We start from the raw sequence: 20,658 nt of genomic DNA, 5'->3' as shown, positions 1-20,658 counted from the left end.
CTCCCCCCCTCCCCCACTATAGATACACTTCAGGTGGAGCTTTGATAGGATTATTACACACTAGGGGTGGGACAATACGGGTAAGTCCCGATTTGATATGTGGCCCACAATATCGATAATATCACGATATTTTCGATATTCGATATATCGATATATCAGTAAGAAATTTCATCAACTATTTATCACGATATATGCGACTGAAAAAGAAAGAAATACCTATAAAAAGGAAAACATCTGTAGTTATGCATTTATTCAATGCCAAAACTTTATACAATGTACAAAGAAAGTGCATTTGTATATTTCCTCACTGTCTCCTAGGCTTGTAAATGTAAACACTGTACAGCTGGACAAATTAAAGTGCATGAACATTAATAACATGTTTTCTATAAACCAGGACAGTACACTGCTTTGCAACTTAATTTTGCACAGTACCTCACTGCCTCCTAGGGCTGGGTATCTATTCAAATGTCAAGAATTGATCCGATTCTTAAGATTCAGAATCTATTATCACCATTTGATTCGATTTGATCCGATATTGATGTGGATTAGTGTTAGTAAAAAAAATGTTTGCGCTGTTGCCTGAATTATATGACTGTAAAATAACTAGTGAAATAATAATTTCCCAAATAATTATTGTGAAATAACTAAGAAATAAATAACTCAAATAGGCTTTTCAATATCCCTTCTTTTCCAATATCCTTTTAGCCTGTCTGATTTATTCTGTCACCACACACACATATTGACATGAAGCATCAGGCATTTTTCACTTATGTCATGACAAACTGTATCCGATAACAGAAGAAACCAAACAAGCTATAATAAATATAAATAATATGAACTTCATTGAACTAATATAACATTTTGAAATTTAAGCTGAAATATCCAAAGCACTGAGCACTGGTTGTGCACGGGTGGGCGTGTGTATGAGAGTATCCGTGTCCGTGTGTAACGTGTCTGGTGATTCAATGATCTGCAAGTTTCCCCAGCACACGGTTGACTGGACAAGGAAGGATACGAGCGAGGATCACTTACAGAGTGAAAAGCACAAACGTTGAACCACAAAAAGACTGACGATCATTCACTTTAACGTCGTCTGTAATAGGTGGAATAATTTTGTATTACAGTACGACGCGCTCCACGTGAGGAGAGCGAGGTCCGTTTACGACGCAGCTGGTTGTCTGTGTGAGCGGAGATTAACGCACATGGCAGCATAAACACCGGCTCAAACAGCAATTCATTTCCAGCATTAACAGTGCTGCTCAGCCCGCTGTCTGTACAGAGTGAATGCGCTGGTTTCTCAGGCGGCCGCTTCGACATGTTTGTTTTGTTCACGAGGGCAGCGGGGGCGGGCGGGGCAGAGCTTGTGCGGTGACAACCGCGTAAACCATTATGTGTGTAGTTGTAATAAAATATCGATATTTGCCATCAGTTTATCGATTATTTATTGAGACAGAGAGCACAACAATATATTGCAATATCGATTTTTTCCCCACCCCTATTACACACACACACACACACACACACACACACACACACACACACACACACACACACACACACACACACACACACACACACACACACACATACACATACACAGACAGCCATTCAGACATACACACACGCACGCACACACACACACACACACACACACACACACACACACACATACACATACACATACACAGACAGCCATTCAGACATACACACACGCACGCACACACACACACACACACACACACACACACACACACACACACACACACACACACACACACACACACACACACACACACACACATATAGACATACATACAGGCTTGTTCACCTGCATGCTTGCTGTGTAGTTTTTGGGGGCAGTTAGCTCAGATTGTGATTTGATCTCGAGATTTGGGTCGATTGCTGCTCGTGCTTTGGTCGGCTCCGTGTCGGTTTCGTGTTCCGTTTGTGGTTTTTGCCCCCCCAAAAAAAAAACCTCACTGGGTTTGTATTTGTATGCGTATGTATGCGTATATATATGTTTATATATATATTAAATATAGTAGCAATGCAAATATATATGCTTTAGGTTTTTACCAGCATGGTATTAACCATGAATGTATGTGCAGACAACGTAAAAAAAAAAACCTCAGGAGTTTTGACAAAGTCATTAAGGAAAAGTGGGAGAAAAAATGTATTTCATGATTAGTGGTGTTCTAATAAAGTTTCTGTCTACAGATTCAGAGGTCAGTGTTTCTGGTTCATGTCTCTGAATGACTGAAGTCCAGAAGATGGATGATTGTGTGGAGAAAGAGGAGGAGAGACCAGAGTCTCCAGGATCCATCTGTCTCTCTATGAAGAGTGACCGGTCCAAAGATTTACCTCTACACTTCAGTAAAGAACCTGGACCTTCAGACACAAAGTAAGACAACTGTTGTTAATTGATTTTATGACTCATCATGACTTTATACTTTCTATATGTGGTGGTTTATTTGAAGTTTTAGTTTCTTCAAACATCACTACTATTACTACTGCTACTACGACTAGAACAACTGCTACTATTACTATTACTGCTACTACTGCTTATACTGCTAATACTATTACTACTAATGCTACTACTGCTACTGCTACTACTACTACTGCTACTACTACTACTACTACTGCTACTGCTACTACTACTACTGCTACTGCTACTGCTACTACTACTGCTACTACTGCTACTACTACTACTACTGCTACTGCTACTACTACTACTGCTGCTACTACTGCTACTACTACTACTACTACTACTGCTACTACTACTACTACTACTACTACTACTACTACTGCTACTACTGCTTATACTGCTAATACTATTACTACTAATGCTACTACTACTACTGCTACTGCTACTACTACTACTGCTACTGCTACTGCTGCTACTACTACTACTACTACTACTACTACTACTACTACTACTAGTACAACAATCCAGCAGAGAATCCAGCATGGATCAGTGCTGGTCAGACTGCCGTCAGTCCAGTTAGCCACAGGTGCTGCCATGCTAGTACTAGAGGATTTTGTTTGGTTCCCTTATCATCTACAACCTTCACTTTATACAGCAAAACTAGGCCTTTAATTCACCATCAAAATATCATGTTGGCATAAATGCATGCAGCTTTCTCAGAGCTGAGCCATGCTAATAGCTGGACACATCTCCTAACTCATCCTGATGAGCAGAGAAGTTTACTAGATGCAGAAATGCTCCTTTAAGAGCTGAGTTTTTAGCTTGCTCTAAAGTAGATACAGACCTGCAGATCAGACAGAGGTCATAGGTCGTTCCACCATCGGGGAACAACGGAGGAGAAGAGTCTGGCTACTGATTTCACACCACGTTGTGGTGGAAGCTCCAGGCGTCTTTCACTGGTTGAGCATAGTGCCATATGTTCTCTCAGGTAGGGTCTGTTTTTACTGATGTAAAGAAACAATAGGGACTGACCAGGAAACTGGGTCATCATGGTCCTTAAAGGTCAGCTGGCTGTCTAACGTGACACCAAGATTCCTGGAACAAGACGTGTGTACAAGTGTTGTAACTGCTCCTAAATCTTCTTAAAATGGTAGATAAAGAAAACGCTCCACTGACATCTGAAGGTATTTTATTTCCCCACAGACAACGTGAAAAACTGCAAACATAAACAAATAATACATTTTTAACACGTTGAATGAAATCTTTACATCTTTAAGCAAACAATGAAATTAAATAAATGTATACAACAATGTACCGTGTAAGCCTTCTACCACATTTTTAGGATAGTTAAAGTTGTTTTTATTTATTTTACGGCAACTCTTGCTCAACACAGAAAGAGCTGCTATCACCACTGAAGCTCAGTTCAGAATGAGCTTGGTTCATCAGGTGCACTCAATTTGTCCAGCACCAATTAGGAGGAGGCCTGCCTCTGCTGCCCCCTACAGCAGGTACTGAAGTACTGAAGGACATACACACCCACAGATACAATATTGCTCAAAAGAAACGCATATGGTACATATTATTATTTTTTGAAACCCAATAAAACAAAAATATAACAAATTACCATTTCTGGCTTATTAAGACAGCTACACTGCCCCCAAAATTACAGTGATTCATTACTGCCGCCATGAACTAATTAGGCTATAGAATCTGTAATTTTCTTTACCAACAAAATAAAAGTATCACTTTAAAGTCTTCCTTTTCAATCTTAAGTGACCATCAATCAAAACATTAAGTTTTTCCTTTATCCTAGTTAACTTGGGGGCTTATTCTCAACTAGTACCACTAGCTTTTGGACCGGGCGTTCGAGAATAGAAGGTTGTGTCAGACGTTCACCTTTCCTTCCTAAGTTACTCTGCCCCAATTGAACCTTGACCTTTCGTACCAAACCATCATCGTCTTCATTTGCCTCAATGATTCTGGCAAGTTTCCACTCGTTTCTGGGGGAATTGATCTCCTTGACAATCACTACATCCCCAACTTGCATGTTTCTTCTGGGTGTATGCCACTGTTGTCTGAGCCTAATGTTGGCCAGATACTCTTGGCGCCATCTGCTCCAGAATTGTTCAGTGAAATATTGAACCTTGCGCCACCGTTTCCTAGTGTACAAGTCCTCCTTAACAAAGTTGCCAGGGGGCGGAAGAGGCACCGATGACTTCATCGTCAATAAGTGGTTTGGCGTCAATGGTTCAAGACTCTTGGGGTCACTGATGAGGTTTGTGGTGAGCGGTCGACTGTTCACAATCGACATGGCCTCGTAGAAGAATGTTTTCAGGGAAGTGTCATCCAATCTTCCTGTTGCTTCTGCCAGGACTGAGCTCATCACACTCCTGACCGTCCTTATCTGACGCTCCCATACACCACCCCTGTGACTTGCATCAGGGACATTCATGAGGAAGTCGCACTGTTTTCTGGCCAGGTAAGTAGAAAGTCTGTCCGAGTCCAACTCTTTTAGACCCTTTTCCAACTCGTTCTTCGCACCGACAAAATTCGTACCTTGGTCTGAACGAATTTGTCTCACTGTTCCTCTGATTGCGATGAAGCATCTCAAACCGTTCAGAAACGCATCTGTTGAAAGATCTTCCAACATTTCAATGTGGATGGCTCTAGAACTAAGGCATGTGAACAACAGGCCATAGCGCTTCAATTCTTTCCGGCCTTGCTTGGTGTAGAAAGGACCGAAACAATCCATCCCGCTGTATGAGAATGGAGGTGAAGGTTCAACGCGGTCAGCAGGCAGATTAGCCATGCGTTGTTCCGCACTCTGCCCCCGTGCTTTTCTGCAGATGACACAATGTTTTATGTGCTTAGCCACTGTTTTGCTTGCACTTATCATCCAATAGCCGTTGGCTCTGAGCTCGTTTAGTGTTAGCCCACGGCCTTGGTGTTGTGTCTTCTTATGACAGTGATCAAGTATTAACTGTGTTACAATGCCTTCCTTGGGAAGAATGACTGGATGTTTCAGGTCAAGCGGTGATGAAGATCTTTCCAATCGCCCACCTACTCTGAGCACTCCATCCTCAAGGATAGGATCATGTTGGTACAGTTTGTGAGTTTTAGGTAGTTTGACAGAACCTTGACTGCGACATTTTAGTTCTTCGAAGGCCTCTTCCTGAGCCAGCTTTATGAGAGCATGTGCGGCCAGCCTTCTTTCTTCCACAGTGATGGGTCCTGTCTGACCTTTGTTTGTCAGTCTTCGAATTCTTGCAATGACATTCAGGGCTTTCTGCCAATCGGAGAATCTTGACAGTCTATCCAGAAAGCTGTCGGTGGCAACGACATCCGTTTTCAAGACCCTAACTTCTGGATCGCCGAGCAGAAGCTCTGGGTCTCCCTGGCTCAGGGCTATTTCTTGTTCCCATAAGAACTTAGGTCCCGTGAACCAATTTGAGTCGATCATGTCTGCTACCCTAAGACCTCTAGACGCGTAGTCAGCAGGATTCTCAGTGGTTTCAACATAGAACCATTGTTCAGGATCTGTGGTTTCTCTTATTCTCTGTACTCGATTAGCGACAAACACATGGAAGCGCCGGGACTCGTTCTTAATGTACCCGATCACTACCTTCGAGTCAGTCCAGAAGAACTCTTGGTCTATCGTTGACTCCAGTTCTTCCTTAAGGACATTGCTTACAGAGGCTGAAACTGCGGCTGCAGTGAGCTCAAGGCGTGGTATTGTGACCACATTAGAAGGTGCCACTCTCGCCTTACCCATTACCAATGAGCAGTGAACTTGCTTGTCGGACACGATTCGAATGTAAGAACATTGCCCGTAACCATAGGTACTTGCATCTGAAAAATGATGCAGCTCAATTTTTTGGATGATGCCAATGTTCTTGGGAATGTAACATCTTGGTATCTGGATTATTTCCAGATTTTCTAAGTCCTTTATCCATGCTTCCCACTTCGGTTTCAATTCAGCAGGAAGTGGTTCATCCCATCCAACACCACGCTTGCACATCTCTTGCAGAATCTTTTTCCCATTCAGGATGTAGGGAGCAAGAAATCCCAGTGGATCGTACACACTTGCAACCGTGGATAGGATTCCTCTTCGTGTGGCAGGCTTTTCATTGAGTGTGACCTTGAATGAGAACATGTCAGACTCCACATTCCACTTCACGCCTAGCACGCTTTGCATAGGAAGTTCACTGTAGTTTAGATCTACATCCTTCACTCCACTAGCACATTCCGACACTGGAATGGCATGCAACACGTCTCTGTTGTTGGACACAAATTTGTGGAGATGTAGTTTTCCCTTGGTGCATACTTCTTGAGCTTCACCGACCAGATGTATGGCATCCTCAGCCGAATCAACGCTGATGAGCCCATCGTCTACGTAGAAGTTCTTCCGGATGAAGCTCGCTGCCAATGGGTATTCTTTCTCATGTTCACTGGCAAGGTGTTTCATGCCATAGTTAGCGCATCCAGGAGATGAAGCAGCTCCAAAAAGATGTACTCTCATACGATATTCTTTGGGTTCTGTTTCTGTGTTCCCATCTTCCCACCACAAGAACCTCAGGAAATCACGATCTTCACTCCGAACATGAAATCTGTGAAACATCTTTTCCACATCACATGTGACTGCTATTTGGTGCTCACGGAATCTGCACAACACTCCGGTGAGTCCATTCGTTAGATCTGGTCCTGTGAGTAGGTGATCGTTTAGAGAGGTGCCTCCATATTTGGCAGAACAATCAAAGACAACCCGTATTTTTTCGGGTTTTCTAGGGTGATTCACCCCATGGTGTGGAATGTACCATGTATTTCCCTCCTTTGATGGGCCTTCAGCTTCTTCAGCATCACCATCCTCAAAGACACTGTTCATGAATTTAATGTAATCTTCTTTGTACTTTGTATTTTTCTCGAATTTTCTTTTCAGGTGTTTCAGTCGAACTTTAGCAAGCTGTTTATCGTTGGGAAGCTGAGGGCGCTCCCTGAAGGGTAAGGGCAGTTCCAGATGTTCTTCCTTGTCATATTGGACCTTTCCGTTCAAGAGTTGTAGGAACTGGATGTCCTCTTGTGATATACTCTTGTCTTTAGGATTTGTGTCCAGAAAATCACTTTCCAGTGCTCTGATCACATTTGCGGGTGTGATCGGAGGGAGCTCCTTAACTGAGATGCGGTGACAGAGCCCTGTCACATTGTTTGAGCTTGTATTTGTTATGCACCCCACCACACTCCAGCCTAAGTCTGTCTTAACCGCATAAGGCTCGTAATCTTCGCTGGTTATTACTCTTGTTGGTTTAAGAGCTCTTGCACAGTCGTAACCAATCAGGAGACCAACAGGACAGTCCAACAACTCAGGCATTTCCCCAGATATGCAGCGAAGGTGAGCCCACCTTTCTGCTGTTCTCCGAGTGGGAATGCTGCTTTGTTCCAGCGGTATATAATCCCGAGTGTATGCAGGTGGCAAGTCAATATTTTCTTGTGAGAAGTAACCTCGAACTCTTAGACCGGTCACTCTTTGGCATTTGACCACTGAACCCCTGTCGGTCATTGTTGAAAGTTTTAGTTTGACTGGCTGTGTTTCTGTTTTTATTTTTTCTGCAGTTTCCAAGTCAATAAAGGTGTTACTGCTTTGTGTGTCCAGCAGCGCGTACACTAAGGTCTCAGGAGAGGTGCCATCAGCCGATGACAGCCACACGGGTACAATCATTGATGTTCGATCTCCATTATCTCCGGTCACACTGCATGAGACCGATGAAGCGGTTGCCTCCTGTTCTGTCGTATCTGCAGAGGGCTCTTTTGCAACAAGGGGTTCTTCATGAAGAGGAGATGGATGGTTTCCTTTGCAAATATTGCAAGAAGCTCTCCGTTTACATTCTTTGGAAAAATGGCCGACACGGAGGCATCCAAAGCACATATTGTTGTCCATAACAAATGTTTTCTTTTGTTTTAGCGACAATGCAGCAAATTTCTCACACTTGTAGATAAAGTGATTCTGCTTGCAACAAATACAGCTCAACGGTTTTGCATTTCCTAGAGGTTTATTTTTCGATTTTGTAGTGTCCCCTTTTCCACTGCCTGCTGTATTTGACTGAGTGGTTTTGGGGCCCTGAAACACTTCTGTTGTTGTTGCAAAGACACTTGCCTTTGAGCGTCTTGGTTCCCTCCCAGAGACAGCTGTTGATCTTTCCTCCAACTGCTTCAAGGCATGCAGGGATGTAACAGGATTGCACGCTGCTCGTGCCTCCTTTGCCACAAAGTCTGCAAACGCATTAAACCCTGGATATGGCCTTTTATCATATATGGCTTCAGTAACATATTGATTCCAGCGGGTGGTGGCCCAGTCTGGAAGTTTGTAAGCCAACTTCTGGTTCTGCTCACAGTCATTGAGGACCTGTAGCCCCTCCACATAGGGCATTCCATTTTTACATGAGGTTAGGAAGTTGCTGTACTCTCTTAGTTTAAACGACTCCTTCGGTCCAATCTTTGGTCATTTATTGATCTTCTCTCTGAAGGCCCTTTGCACCACAAATGGGTGTCCATATCGTTCATTGAGGGCATCCCAAGCCTGGTTATATGCTTCCTCATCGTTCCTGTAAAAGGTGCCTTCTAGCACACAAAGAGCTTCTCCACTGATATATTTTTTCAGATAGAACAGCTTGTGCACTGGCTTTGCACAGCTCGATTCAATCAATGCTTTGAAGCAGGTGCTCCATTCAACAAACTTTAGTGGATCGCCTGAGAACACAAACGGCTCTGGTACTGGAAGCCTAGTCAGTGTCATGGTCTCCTGTAATGCTTGAACCAAACTGACTTCATTCATTGTGGGCTCTTTATTTTCAATGGAAGGAGGTGGTGGAATGCGTTTAGAGGCCTGAGCACATGGAGTGCTAGTTTGTTGAATGACAAAATCACTTGAGAGTTGGACATTCACTGCTTCTGGACCCCTTCCTTGAGTAGTTAGCTTGAACTCTTCTTCTGTATAAGCATTATATTCTGCTTCTGCAGCATCCAAGTCTCTTTGTTTCTCAAGTTTTCTTAATTCCTGTTCAGCTCTCATGATTTCCAAAGATTGTTGTGTTTCCAACTCTTTTATTTGCAGGTCTCTTCGCATCTCCAACATTTTTAACCTTTCTTGTTGAACTGAGATTTTTTCTTCTGCCTGCAATTCAGCCCTTTTTGAAGCCACCAGCGCTGCCCTTTTTGCCTTTTCCACTGATCCCTCAGAGACGTGGCTTCCACGCTGACTGCCCCGTTCAGCTCTGGAAACGGTAGAGCCGTAGACAGACTTGGCATCTGGTCTTTGCAGCAACTGTTTTACTGCAGCCTTTGCCGCCTCTGGATCAAACTCCGTTGTCCCAGTCTCATATGAACGCTTCTTCAGAAGTTCAAACATCTCATCTGCTACCGAGACACAGGTGTCTACTTTTCTTCGGACATCTTGAGAGGGAGTTGTTATTGCTCTTATACGCTCATATTCTTTAGTGATGTTCGACTTGCATTCCTCAACTATTTGTGCATACTTATCTAATTCTGTCTTTGTGCGTTCCTCTTTTAGCTTTGACCTAGTGAATTGAATGTCTGACTTGAACCTTTGATAAGAAGAGAAAAATGTCCGCTCTCTCTTTTCAATGTCCTGTTCTGATAGTTCACGCATTTTTTCTGTAGGGCGTCTTTCCCTCTCTGATCGCCTGACCGTTGCAGGTTCACTTGGTTCCTCCACCTCTGTGTCTTTCATAGCAAACTGAGTGAAGTATGCTTCTATCTCGTCCAAATGCTCTTGGATTAATTCCTTTTCTGACTCTTCATCTTCAGTTTCCAGCCTTTTCTCCAAACGTGCCTTTTCTTCCTTTAATGCAGCAATTATTTCCTCCGGTGCAACTATTTCACCCTCATCCATGTTTCCTTTCAGTTCAGAGTGACTTTGCTTAGGAAAATATTATTATACAACTCAAAATAGACACTTTGCTTGTTTAAAGCACCAAGATATTTTTTAAATGAACAAATCGTAAATGAAATACCCTTTGTTTTGTTTTTAAACACCACAATGAAATGAAATTGTTTTTAAATCACCAGCAAGAATAAATGATATCGATCTTTTTGCTTTTAACCAACAAAATGAAATGTATCTCTTTTTAATAGCCTCTTAAATAAATGAAATAGTGTTCTTATTTAAATCAACTGAATGAAACAAATAGTAGGCTTATCACCTCTTTGAAATTAAACCTTTAAATGAAATGTCACACTACTCATGCAACCTTGTAGAAAAATGAATACACCGAATATATGCAAAGTATTCTGCTTTGAAAATAAATGAGTAGAATGTCTCTCAAACTTATATTTATATTTTCTTCTCAGACAAATCAATGTTTATCTTCAAAACAATTCAATGTAACTTGATATTAATTGGACGTTTTCTTTTGCCAACGCAATATACCTGGACTCTTTCACACTGAACGTTCTCCCATAGAAAGTTGCAGACCAGTGAATGGAGCGACGCTGCCCTCTTGTGGTCGTCTCGACAACTGCAGCCCTTATTGCTCCGCTGGTCCACGCTCCGTACGGGCGCCGTGTAGTTCTTGAGTCTGCGTAGCCTAACCATGGAAATGGATGCGGCTAGTTCTTGGAGTCAAACGTTTGTGACGGAACTGCAAGAAGACACTCCTCTCTTGGCCCCAGCCATGTCGTTTCGTCTGGAACTGGAACACGTCCCGGAACCCGCCGCCGATACGAGGAGGTGAATGGATGCTGAGTGTTTGCGCCAGGAATTAGTCTTCCCCCTCCGGCGTCGGTGGCCACGTTTTTCACTGTAACTGCTCCTAAATCTTCTTAAAATGGTAGATAAAGAAAACGCTCCACTGACATCTGAAGGTATTTTATTTCCCCACAGACAACGTGAAAAACTGCAAACATAAACAAATAATACATTTTTAACACGTTGAATGAAATCTTTACATCTTTAAGCAAACAATGAAATTAAATAAATGTATACAACAACGTACCGTGTAAGCCTTCTACCACGTTTTTAGGATAGTTAAAGTTGTTTTTATTTATTTTACGGCAACTCTTGCTCAACACAGAAAGAGCTGCTATCACCACTGAAGCTCAGTTCAGAATGAGCTTGGTTCAACAGGTGCACTCAATTTGTCCAGCACCAATTAGGAGGAGGCGTGGCTCTGCCTGCCCCTACAGCAGGTACTGAAGTACTGAAGGACATACACACCCACAGATACAATATTGCTCAAAAGAAACACATATGGTACATATTATTATTTTAGAAACCCAATAAAACAAAAATATAACAAATTACCATTTCTGGCTTATTAAGACAGCTACAAGTGTGATGTTTTCCATCTTCACATTTATCTGTGGAGGTATGGAATGACTGACTGGACAGACAATAAGTTCAGTCTGGGACAAATGTAGATGAAGGTGGCGGTTCTTCATCCATGCAGAGATATCAGAAAGACATGCTGATATTTGCCTTGAAACAGCAGTGTCATCAGGTGGGAAAGGAAGTAAAAAACGGGGGTATCATGGGCATAGCAGTGGTAGTAGAAGCCATTACAGCTGATGATTAGTGCGATGTTGTACAGTGAAAAGAGAAGAGGGCCACGAACAGATCCCTGTGGCACCCCTGCTGCCAGCTCATGTGGTCTGGACACTCATTCTTGCCGTGATTCTCTGAAGGATCTTCCTGCGAGGTCAGACATGAACCATAAGAGGACAGATCCTGAAATGCAAATCTCTGAGAATGTGGAGGGGAAGATGTGGTGATTGACGGTGTCAAAGGGAGCGGACATGACTCAGCAGTATGACGACTGAGGATAGACCAGCAGGTCTGGCAGCCCGTAGTGATTCAGTCACTGAAAGGAGAGCAGTTTCAGCTGAGTGGGTTCTGCCTACAGCCTGACTGATGTTAAACTGAATCTTCCTAGAAGTGTAGACCTGAATGGGAGCAGTGAGACCGGACGGTAGTCTTCAACCTGGGCAGGGTTGAGCGTTGGTTTATTCAGCAGTGGGGTGACCCGAGCTCGCTTGAAGGCAGAGGTGAAGACAGATTGAAGAGAATCATTGTATCAGTTATTTGTATCAGTCATTTGTACCAGTCATGTGTATCAGTCATGTGTATCAGTCATGTGTATCAGTCATTTGTACCAGTCATTTGTACCAGTCATGTGTATAAGTCATTTGTATCAGTCATGTGTACCAGTCATTTGTATGAGGCTGTGTTGAAGCAGGGAAACATTAAAACATGCAGGACACTGGCTCTCGGGGTTGGAGATCTTCTGTCGTGGTCATTATGAATATTAGGAGTGACTGAGTGAATTTGTGTTTGCAGAGGTCGGTACTGCAGTCAGAGACCAGAGTCTCCAGGATCCATCTGTCTGTCTCTGAAGAGTGACCGGTCCATGGAACCCCCTTTATACTTCAGTAGAGAACCTGGATATAGGTAAAGTAGAAAGATGGATTTTCTGATCCATAGTTCAGTTCAGTCATCGTGGATATTAAATGGGAGATGTTTTTCCAATAAACCCTGTGTGGACGCTGGTTCTGCAGACGGAGCTCAGACCAGTCGACTTCATCGGAATATCTGGGATATGGAAAAAGATCCAGAGCAAGATCTCCACAAGGTGAGACCATCCATCAGTCTGAAGAGTCGTCATGGTGATGCATCAGAGCTTTTTAAAACCTCTGATGCATCGGAGCGTACGCTCGGTTTGTCATTTCTGTGTCCAGTTGTTCAAACATGGACCATCATCCTTTGTGGTTCTGGACGTACGTCGGTTTATGCTGTCCAGGTCTGGATCTGGTCTCTAGTGGTCTGTAGAGGACCTGCAGGTCTGGATCTGGACCCTAGTGGTCTGTAGAGGACCTGCATGTCTGGATCTGGACCCTAGTGGTCTGTAGAGGACCTGCAGGTCTGGATCTGGACCCTAGTGGTCTGTAGAGGACCTGAAAATCCAGAAATCAGCCAGCATTCCTGTTGTGTCGCCACTAGGTGGCCGAGTGTGCCCAAGAGTGCAGGTTGAAAAAGGGCTACAGAAAGTACGTAGAAGTGTGCAGGAGGAGATACCACGTTAAGCTGCGTATAGTCTGTGTGAGAGCCGGGTTGCTAATAAAGCAGTTGAAAGGAGTTCTGCCTCGGTGCTTATTCTATTTAATATCACCTCTTACACATAACAATTTTGTTTCCATGGATACATGTAAAAAGCATGAAGCTGGACAGAAGACTGAGAGTTTCTATCTTTCACTCAAGGTCAAAGGCTTGTCTGACAACAGAGGTGTTCTGCTCACAAAAATTACCCACATGGTTAAATACTTGTTACAGGGTGAGGTTTTGGACTCAAAAGCGGCACACGGAGCACACAGTGGTAGTTTGTTTGGTTTGCTTTATTACCCTCAACGGGAACGAAGAGCAGGTAGGAATGCAAGACAAGGATCAGGCAGCAATTGGTGTCAAGTTCGGAAGACAAGGTCAGGCACCGGAGAGCAGGAGACAAGGCAGGGAATGCTGGAAGGTCTTGCATCTAAACATAGAGTGACGATCTGGCAGTGAGTGTGCAGGAGAGAGGAGCTTTTATGCTGTCCTGATTGCTGAGGAGCTGCAGCTGGGAGAGCAGGTGAAAGGAGTGGCTGATGAGGTGGGCGTGGCTGGTAGATGGAGTGAGCAAGAGAGAGTGGAGTGGAAAACCACTGAAGGTTAAACGTTTCTCCTCATACGGATCAGATCTCGTCTGAAACTTTTCCAGGCGATCAAATCAAATCAAATCAAACTTTATTTATATAGCACTTTTCCTACAAAAAATGAAACACAAAGTGCTTAACAGAAAAAAAAAAAACAAGAAAAAACAAATAAACATAAAACTTATTAATGCCTTATTAATGGGGGTTTCAGATGGTTGTCCCGGCAGTGACCAGAGTTTACGTTTTCCACATTCTTGATCGGTACCTGCAGTCTGCAGGGCGATGAAGCTTAGGTGGTCTTGACCCTTCACCGGCATCGGTGGACTGAGCGGTCAAACCGGTTCCTAACCCGGGTTGGTTTAGCTCCTGGAGGCCCCCCATCACTGACTGCAGTAGGAGTTTGTATCTCTCTGACCTCCTCTTCATTCTGTTTTTCAGCAGATGCTGGTCTGCAGCAGGTCCTAGATGAACATAAGACCAGTCTGAGGAGCAGATGTGAACATGTGACTGAAGGAACTGATGAACCAGGAAGTAGAACCCCCCTCAACAGGATCTACACGGAGCTCTTCATCACAGAGGGACTGAGTGAAGAGGTTGATACCCAACATGAGGTGATGCAGCTGGAGACAGCTCCCAGGATGAAGAGCCTCCATGACACTCCAATCAGGTGCCAGGACATCTTTAAAGCCTTACCTGACCAACGTGGAGCCATCAGAGTGGTTCTGACCAACGGCGTCGCTGGCGCTGGGAAAACCTTCTCGGTTCAGAAGTTCTCTCTGGACTGGGCCGAGGGCTCGGAGAACCAAGACGTCACCGTGGTGATTCTGCTCTCGTTCAGGGAGCTGCACCTGATCAGAGATGAGCAGCTCAGTCTTCTCAGGCTGATCCAGGTTTTCCATCCATCGTTCCAGAAGCTCACAGCAGAGCAGCTGGCTGCCGGGAAACCGTTGTTCATCTTTGACGGCCTGGATGAAAGCAGACGTTCCCTGGACTTCAACAACGGTCCGGTGGTGTCTGACGTCACACAGAGCTCATGGGTCAACGTGCTGCTGACCAACCTCATCCAGGGGAACCTGCTTCCCTCAGCTCTCATCTGGATCACTTCCAGACCTGCAGCAGCCAATCAGATCCCTCACAAACACGTGGACAGGGTGACAGAAGTACGAGGCTTCACCGACGGCCAGAAGGAGGAATACTTCAGGAGGAGGTTCAGGGATGAAGAGCGGTCCAGCAGCATCGTCTCCCACATGAAGACATCCAGAACCCTCCACATCATGTGTCAACTCCCGGTCTTCTGCTGGATCACTGCTACAGTTCTGGACCACATGTTGACCACAGAGCAGAGAGGAGAGCTGCCCAAGACCCTGACTGACATGTTCTCCCACTTCCTGCTGGTCCAGACCAAGAGGAAGAAGAACAAGTACCAGGAGGGACGTGAGACGAGTCCACAGGAGCTGACGGAGGCTGACAGGGACCTTCTCCTGAAGCTGGGGAGGCTGGCGTTTGAACATCTGGAGAAAGGAAACATCATGTTCTACCAAGAAGACCTGGAGCAGTGTGGGCTTGATGTCCCAGAGGCCTCGGTGTACTCAGGAGTTTGTACCCAGATCTTCAGGAGAGAGTGTGAGGTCTTCCAGAAACCCGTCTACTGCTTTGTTCATCTGAGCATCCAGGAGTTCCTGGCTGCAGTCTACGTGCTCCACTGTTGGTCCACCAGGAACACAGATGTGCTGGAGAACTTCCTGGGAGATGACTACACATACTCATCTCTGGATGACTTACTGGAGAGAGTCATGTGGAAATCCCTGGAGAGTAAAAATGGCAACCTGGACCTGTTTGTCCGCTTCCTTCATGGTCTTTGTGTGGAGTCCAACCAGAGACTGTTAGGAGTTCTGCTGAACCAGACGGAGAACGATCCAGAAACCATCCAGAGAGTCATCAACAACCTGAAGGAGATGAACACTAAAGAAATCTCTCCTGACAGAAGCATCAACATCTTCCAGTGTCTGGTGGAGATGAACGACCTCTCAGTTCATCAGCAGATCCAAGAGTTCCTGAAGTCAGAGAACAGATCCGAGCAGGAACTCTCTGAGATCCAGTGTTCAGCTCTGGCCTACATGCTGCAGATGTCGGAGGAGGTTCTGGATGAGTTGGACCTGAAAAAATATAACACAACAGACGGGGGTCGATGGAGACTGATTCCAGCTGTGAGGAACTGCAGAAAGGCTCGGTGAGTCCAGATGGATGGATTTTTTCTTTTTTTTTTCTTTTTTTTCTGCACACCATATTATTGATTGATACCATGACGGTAGAAACCAAAAGTGTATATATGTGCATTGTTACTATATTTAATATATATACATATATATACACATATGCGTACACATACATAATACATAAATATACACATACAAGCCCAGTGTTTTTTTTTTTTTTTTTTTTTGGGGGGGGGGGGGTGACGACATCCACTGCCAATCCAGGAAGCAGGAACACACGGAGACACACGTCAAGCACTGGAAATCTGCAACAAAAAACCACAAACAAAGCACGAAACCGGCACGGAGCCAACCAAAACAATAACAGCAATCGACCTAAATCTTGAGATCTGATCGCAGTCTGAGCTAAGCTATCGCTACCGCTACCTAAACCCAAAAACTAGAGAGCCAGCATGCAGGTGAACAAGCCAGTGTGTATGTCTATGTGTGTGTGTGTGTATGTATATGATCATGCGTGTGTGTGTGTGTGTGTGTGTGTGTGTGTGTGTGTGTGTGTGTGTGTGTGTGTGTGTGTGTGTGTGTGTGTGTGTGTGTGTGTAATAAACCAAACAAAGCTCCACCTGAAGTGTATCTATAGTGGGGGAGGGGGGGGAGCAACCCCGCCACCCGCGAGACCAGAGGCCGACACGGAAGAGCCCGGAACCCAGGCCACCGGCAACCCCACAGAGGGGAGAAGTAGGAGGGAGGCAACCCACCGCCTGCGAGGCCCCCCCCCCCCCGGCGGCGGCCGAGGGGGCCCGCGGGCGGGGCCCCCACGGCGCAGGAAGAAGCAGCCAGGGATCCCGCGGCGGCGGACCACGACCCAGGCAATCCCCGGCCACCCGGTCCGGGCCGGACACGCGGCCAGGAGGCCCTCACCCTTCAGGCCAACGACCCCCACCCGGCAGGGGGCCAGCCTGCCCGGAGAGACAGAGCCGCCCCGGCCGCCGACGCGGGCAGGCGCACCCGTCCCCCACGAAAGTGGCCCTCCAAGACCAGAGGGGCGCCCCGCCGCAGAAGCAGCGGGGGGGACCGGAGACGGGCCCGGAGAGAGGGAACCCCCCAACAAGGCGATACCCGTGCAGGCCCGACAACGGAGGGCCCCAGACCCAGGCATCCCATTCATTCATCCATTCACCTATCCGATACCTATACTAATAATAATATAATATACTATACATAATAATAATAATAATAATACTAATAATAATACTAATAATAATAATAACCATCTTTGTATAATATAATATTCATAAATTATTAAGTTTTGATGTCCTGCCAATGGAGGCTCAAATCCTCCATGGCAGGACCCTTCCATACCGCATTCTCACCAACACAGACACACAATCACGCACCGTTTCCCCCTCCCCGGGGGGGTCCAGCACCGCCAGAAGGCACCCCAGGCTGCACGGCGGGCCCCGCCAGGCCCGGGTAACCCGACCCACCTGTCCCAGGCCGGTGAGGGAACGCGGGTGATGTGGGACCCCCTCCCGCCCCTGGTGTTGAGTGCGTGTGATTAATGCCATAAAAACAGGGAGGGGGAGGGCCAAGTATCGATTGACACCGACCCCCCCCTCCCGAACTACGTGTCCAAATGTATTTATAAAGTGTTGAATGTGCAGTGTCTAGTTTGCTGTTAAAACCGTGAGGCGGGGAGTGCCGGGCCACGCGGGACGGTGCCCCCCACGACCCGGACCCCCCGCCCTTCGCCTATGTGCGTATGAATCGTGTAGGGGGGGCAAGAGGGGGAGCGGAGGCCGAAGCCAGGAAGCAGGACCAGCAAAGCCGGCTCTGATAAGACACCCGCGTCCCCCCACCGGCCATCCAGTAGACGGGGGCCGGCCCTCCGAGCCGGGCCAGGGCCCCACCGTACCTCCACGGGCGCCCCCGGCGCCGCCGGAGCCCCCAGACAGAGGGGGAAATGGTCCAACATCCTCCCATTCATACTGACAACATAAGACATAGATACCTGGGAATGGCGCCACCCCGCCGTCGCGCCCGCCCGTGCACCCCCCGGTCAGGGGAGGCCCGCTCCCCGGACCCCGCCCCACCCCCCCCCGAGGCCACCCCGGCGGACACCCCAGGTCACGGAGTCCCCACATCCGCAGGGGCACTTGGCCCCCACCCAGCGACGGAGGACCAAGGCAGCAATGCCCCCCCAGCGCAGACAGCCACCCCCCACCCAGGCAGGGCCGGGCCCTCCGGGTGGGACCCCCACGTCCACGGCCCAGCCCCCCCCGGGAGGCCCGGAGACGCCCAAGCCACAGCCCCCCGCCCGAGCCCTCCCCAGCCACCCCCCCCACCGCCATGAGGCAACCCCCCCCATAGGCCCCCAGGGCCCCCACCGGCCAGGGACAGGGCCCCGCGGCCCCCCCCACCGCCCCCCAGGGGCCACCAGAGGCCCGCACCCCAGACCCCCCAAGCCGACCCCCAACCCCAAGGGCTACGAGATCACCACCCCCCCCGCCCCCACTAGGTAACGAGGCCAACAATCGGGGACCACAGAGAGTGCAATTCAGCCGAGTGTTGTTCAGTGGAGGCAGACATTATCTCACTACTAATATGATCTGATAAAAGATTCCTAAAATGATTGATACATAAACTGGATTTTTGTTTCCAATTTACTAGAATGGTTTTCTTTGCTATACATAAGGCAGTGAGAACCCGGTGTGTCCAATTAGGATCTATTTGAGTGTCTCCCAGGTGACCTAATATACATACCGTGGGGCACACTGGGATTCTGTGGTTGATCCATGTGGATAAATCCTCACAAATCTCCTTTCAGAACCTCTGTACCGGTGTACAGAACCATAAAGCATGCGTGGAAAAAGTGAAATTTTTGCTATTTTAAGAAATTCCCACCAAGCTGATAAAGTTGTGCTAATATTAATGCTTTTGAAACATTGATGATGTTTAATACTTTGACTAATGAATGGTAACTCTGAGATTTCTAGTTCATTACAAAACACTTGCTCTGAGTCCAGCCATTGACTATCTAAAGGATGATCTTTTGACCATTTTACAATATACTGTAACTTACTGGCTATGAAGTAATACTGGAAATTAGGTCATTCTAAACCTCCATATTCTTTGGATTTTTGCAATGTCTTTAAACTAATACGTGGAGTTTTATTTTTCCACAGAAATTTTGATACATATGAGTCCAACGATTTAAACCAGGAAAGAGGGGGTTTGCATGGTATCATTGAGAAAAAATAATTTACTTTTGGTAAAACCATCATTTTAATGGTGGCTATTCTACCCATGAGCGAAATGGGGAGAGAGCTCCATCTGGAAAGATCATCTTCTATTTTCTTTATAAGCTGAACATGATTTAATTTTATTAACTCTGACAGCCTAGGGGAGATGTTTATGCCTAAATATCTAATGTTCCCTGATTGTAATTGAGTATTTGTTATATTCCTAAAATTGCAGTTAACACACAAAACAGTGGATTTAGACCAATTAATAGAATAATCAGACAGAGATGAAAATCCCTCTATAAGTGCAATTGTCTGTGATAGTGAAGATCGTGAGTTCTGGAGGAAGAGTAGTACGTCATCCACATAAAGACTTATTTTGTGCTCTAATATTTTACATTGTATACCTTTAATATTTTGATTTTGTCTAATAGCTGCTGCTAAAGGTTCAATAAATATTGCAAATAATGAGGGAGAGAGAGGGCAACCCTGTCTAGTGCCTCTTTGCAAGGTAAAACTTGTAGAGATTTGATCATTTGTCCTTACACGTGCCTTGGGAGAGCTGTATAATATTTTTATCCAGTCAATGAAAGATTTGCCAAATCCAAATTTACGCAAAGTTGCCAATAGAAACTTCCAATTTACCTTATCACATGCTTTTTCCGCGTCTAAGGATATAATAGTAGTCTCCTGTTTATTGATACTCGAATAGTCTATAATATTTAATAATCTGCGAATATTAGTAGACGAATGTCTACCTTTAATGAAACCTGGTTGATCCGGATGTATAATAGAAGGGGTGACTCTTTTCAGACGTTCAGTAAGGGCCTTGCTAATTATTTTAAGGTCTACATTTATCAATGAAATTGGGCGGTAGCTCGATGGGAGCAAGGGATCTTTGTCCGGTTTTAATAAAAGAGTAATATTAGCAGAGTTCATATTTAAGGGTAAGCTTTTATTCTCCCTAGCATTTAGAATCATTTTATAAAATGTTGGTGCTAATATGCTCCAGAATTCCTTATAAAATTCAGCTGGGAAACCATCTGGGCCCGGAGCTTTATTATTGGGCATATGTTGAAGAGCTTCA

The 20,658-nt window shown here is 45.6% G+C and overlaps 1 protein-coding gene across 1 annotated transcript in view; it reads left to right on the top strand.

Moving 5' to 3' along the window:
- Window positions 1-20,658, top strand: part of LOC133457541 (protein NLRC3-like) — a 549,537-nt gene that overhangs the window by 495,920 nt on the left and 32,959 nt on the right. Inside the window, exons 6-7 of the mRNA XM_061736903.1 lie at window positions 12,989-13,062; window positions 14,555-16,346. Of these exons, the coding sequence (XP_061592887.1) occupies window positions 12,989-13,062; window positions 14,555-16,346 (1,866 nt within the window). The remainder of the gene's footprint in view (window positions 1-12,988; window positions 13,063-14,554; window positions 16,347-20,658) is intronic.

Source organism: Cololabis saira, chromosome 12 (genome assembly GCF_033807715.1).
Source record: "Cololabis saira isolate AMF1-May2022 chromosome 12, fColSai1.1, whole genome shotgun sequence".
NCBI classification, from domain to species: domain Eukaryota; kingdom Metazoa; phylum Chordata; class Actinopteri; order Beloniformes; family Belonidae; genus Cololabis; species Cololabis saira.
This window is presented reverse-complemented; position numbering and strand designations above follow the sequence as displayed.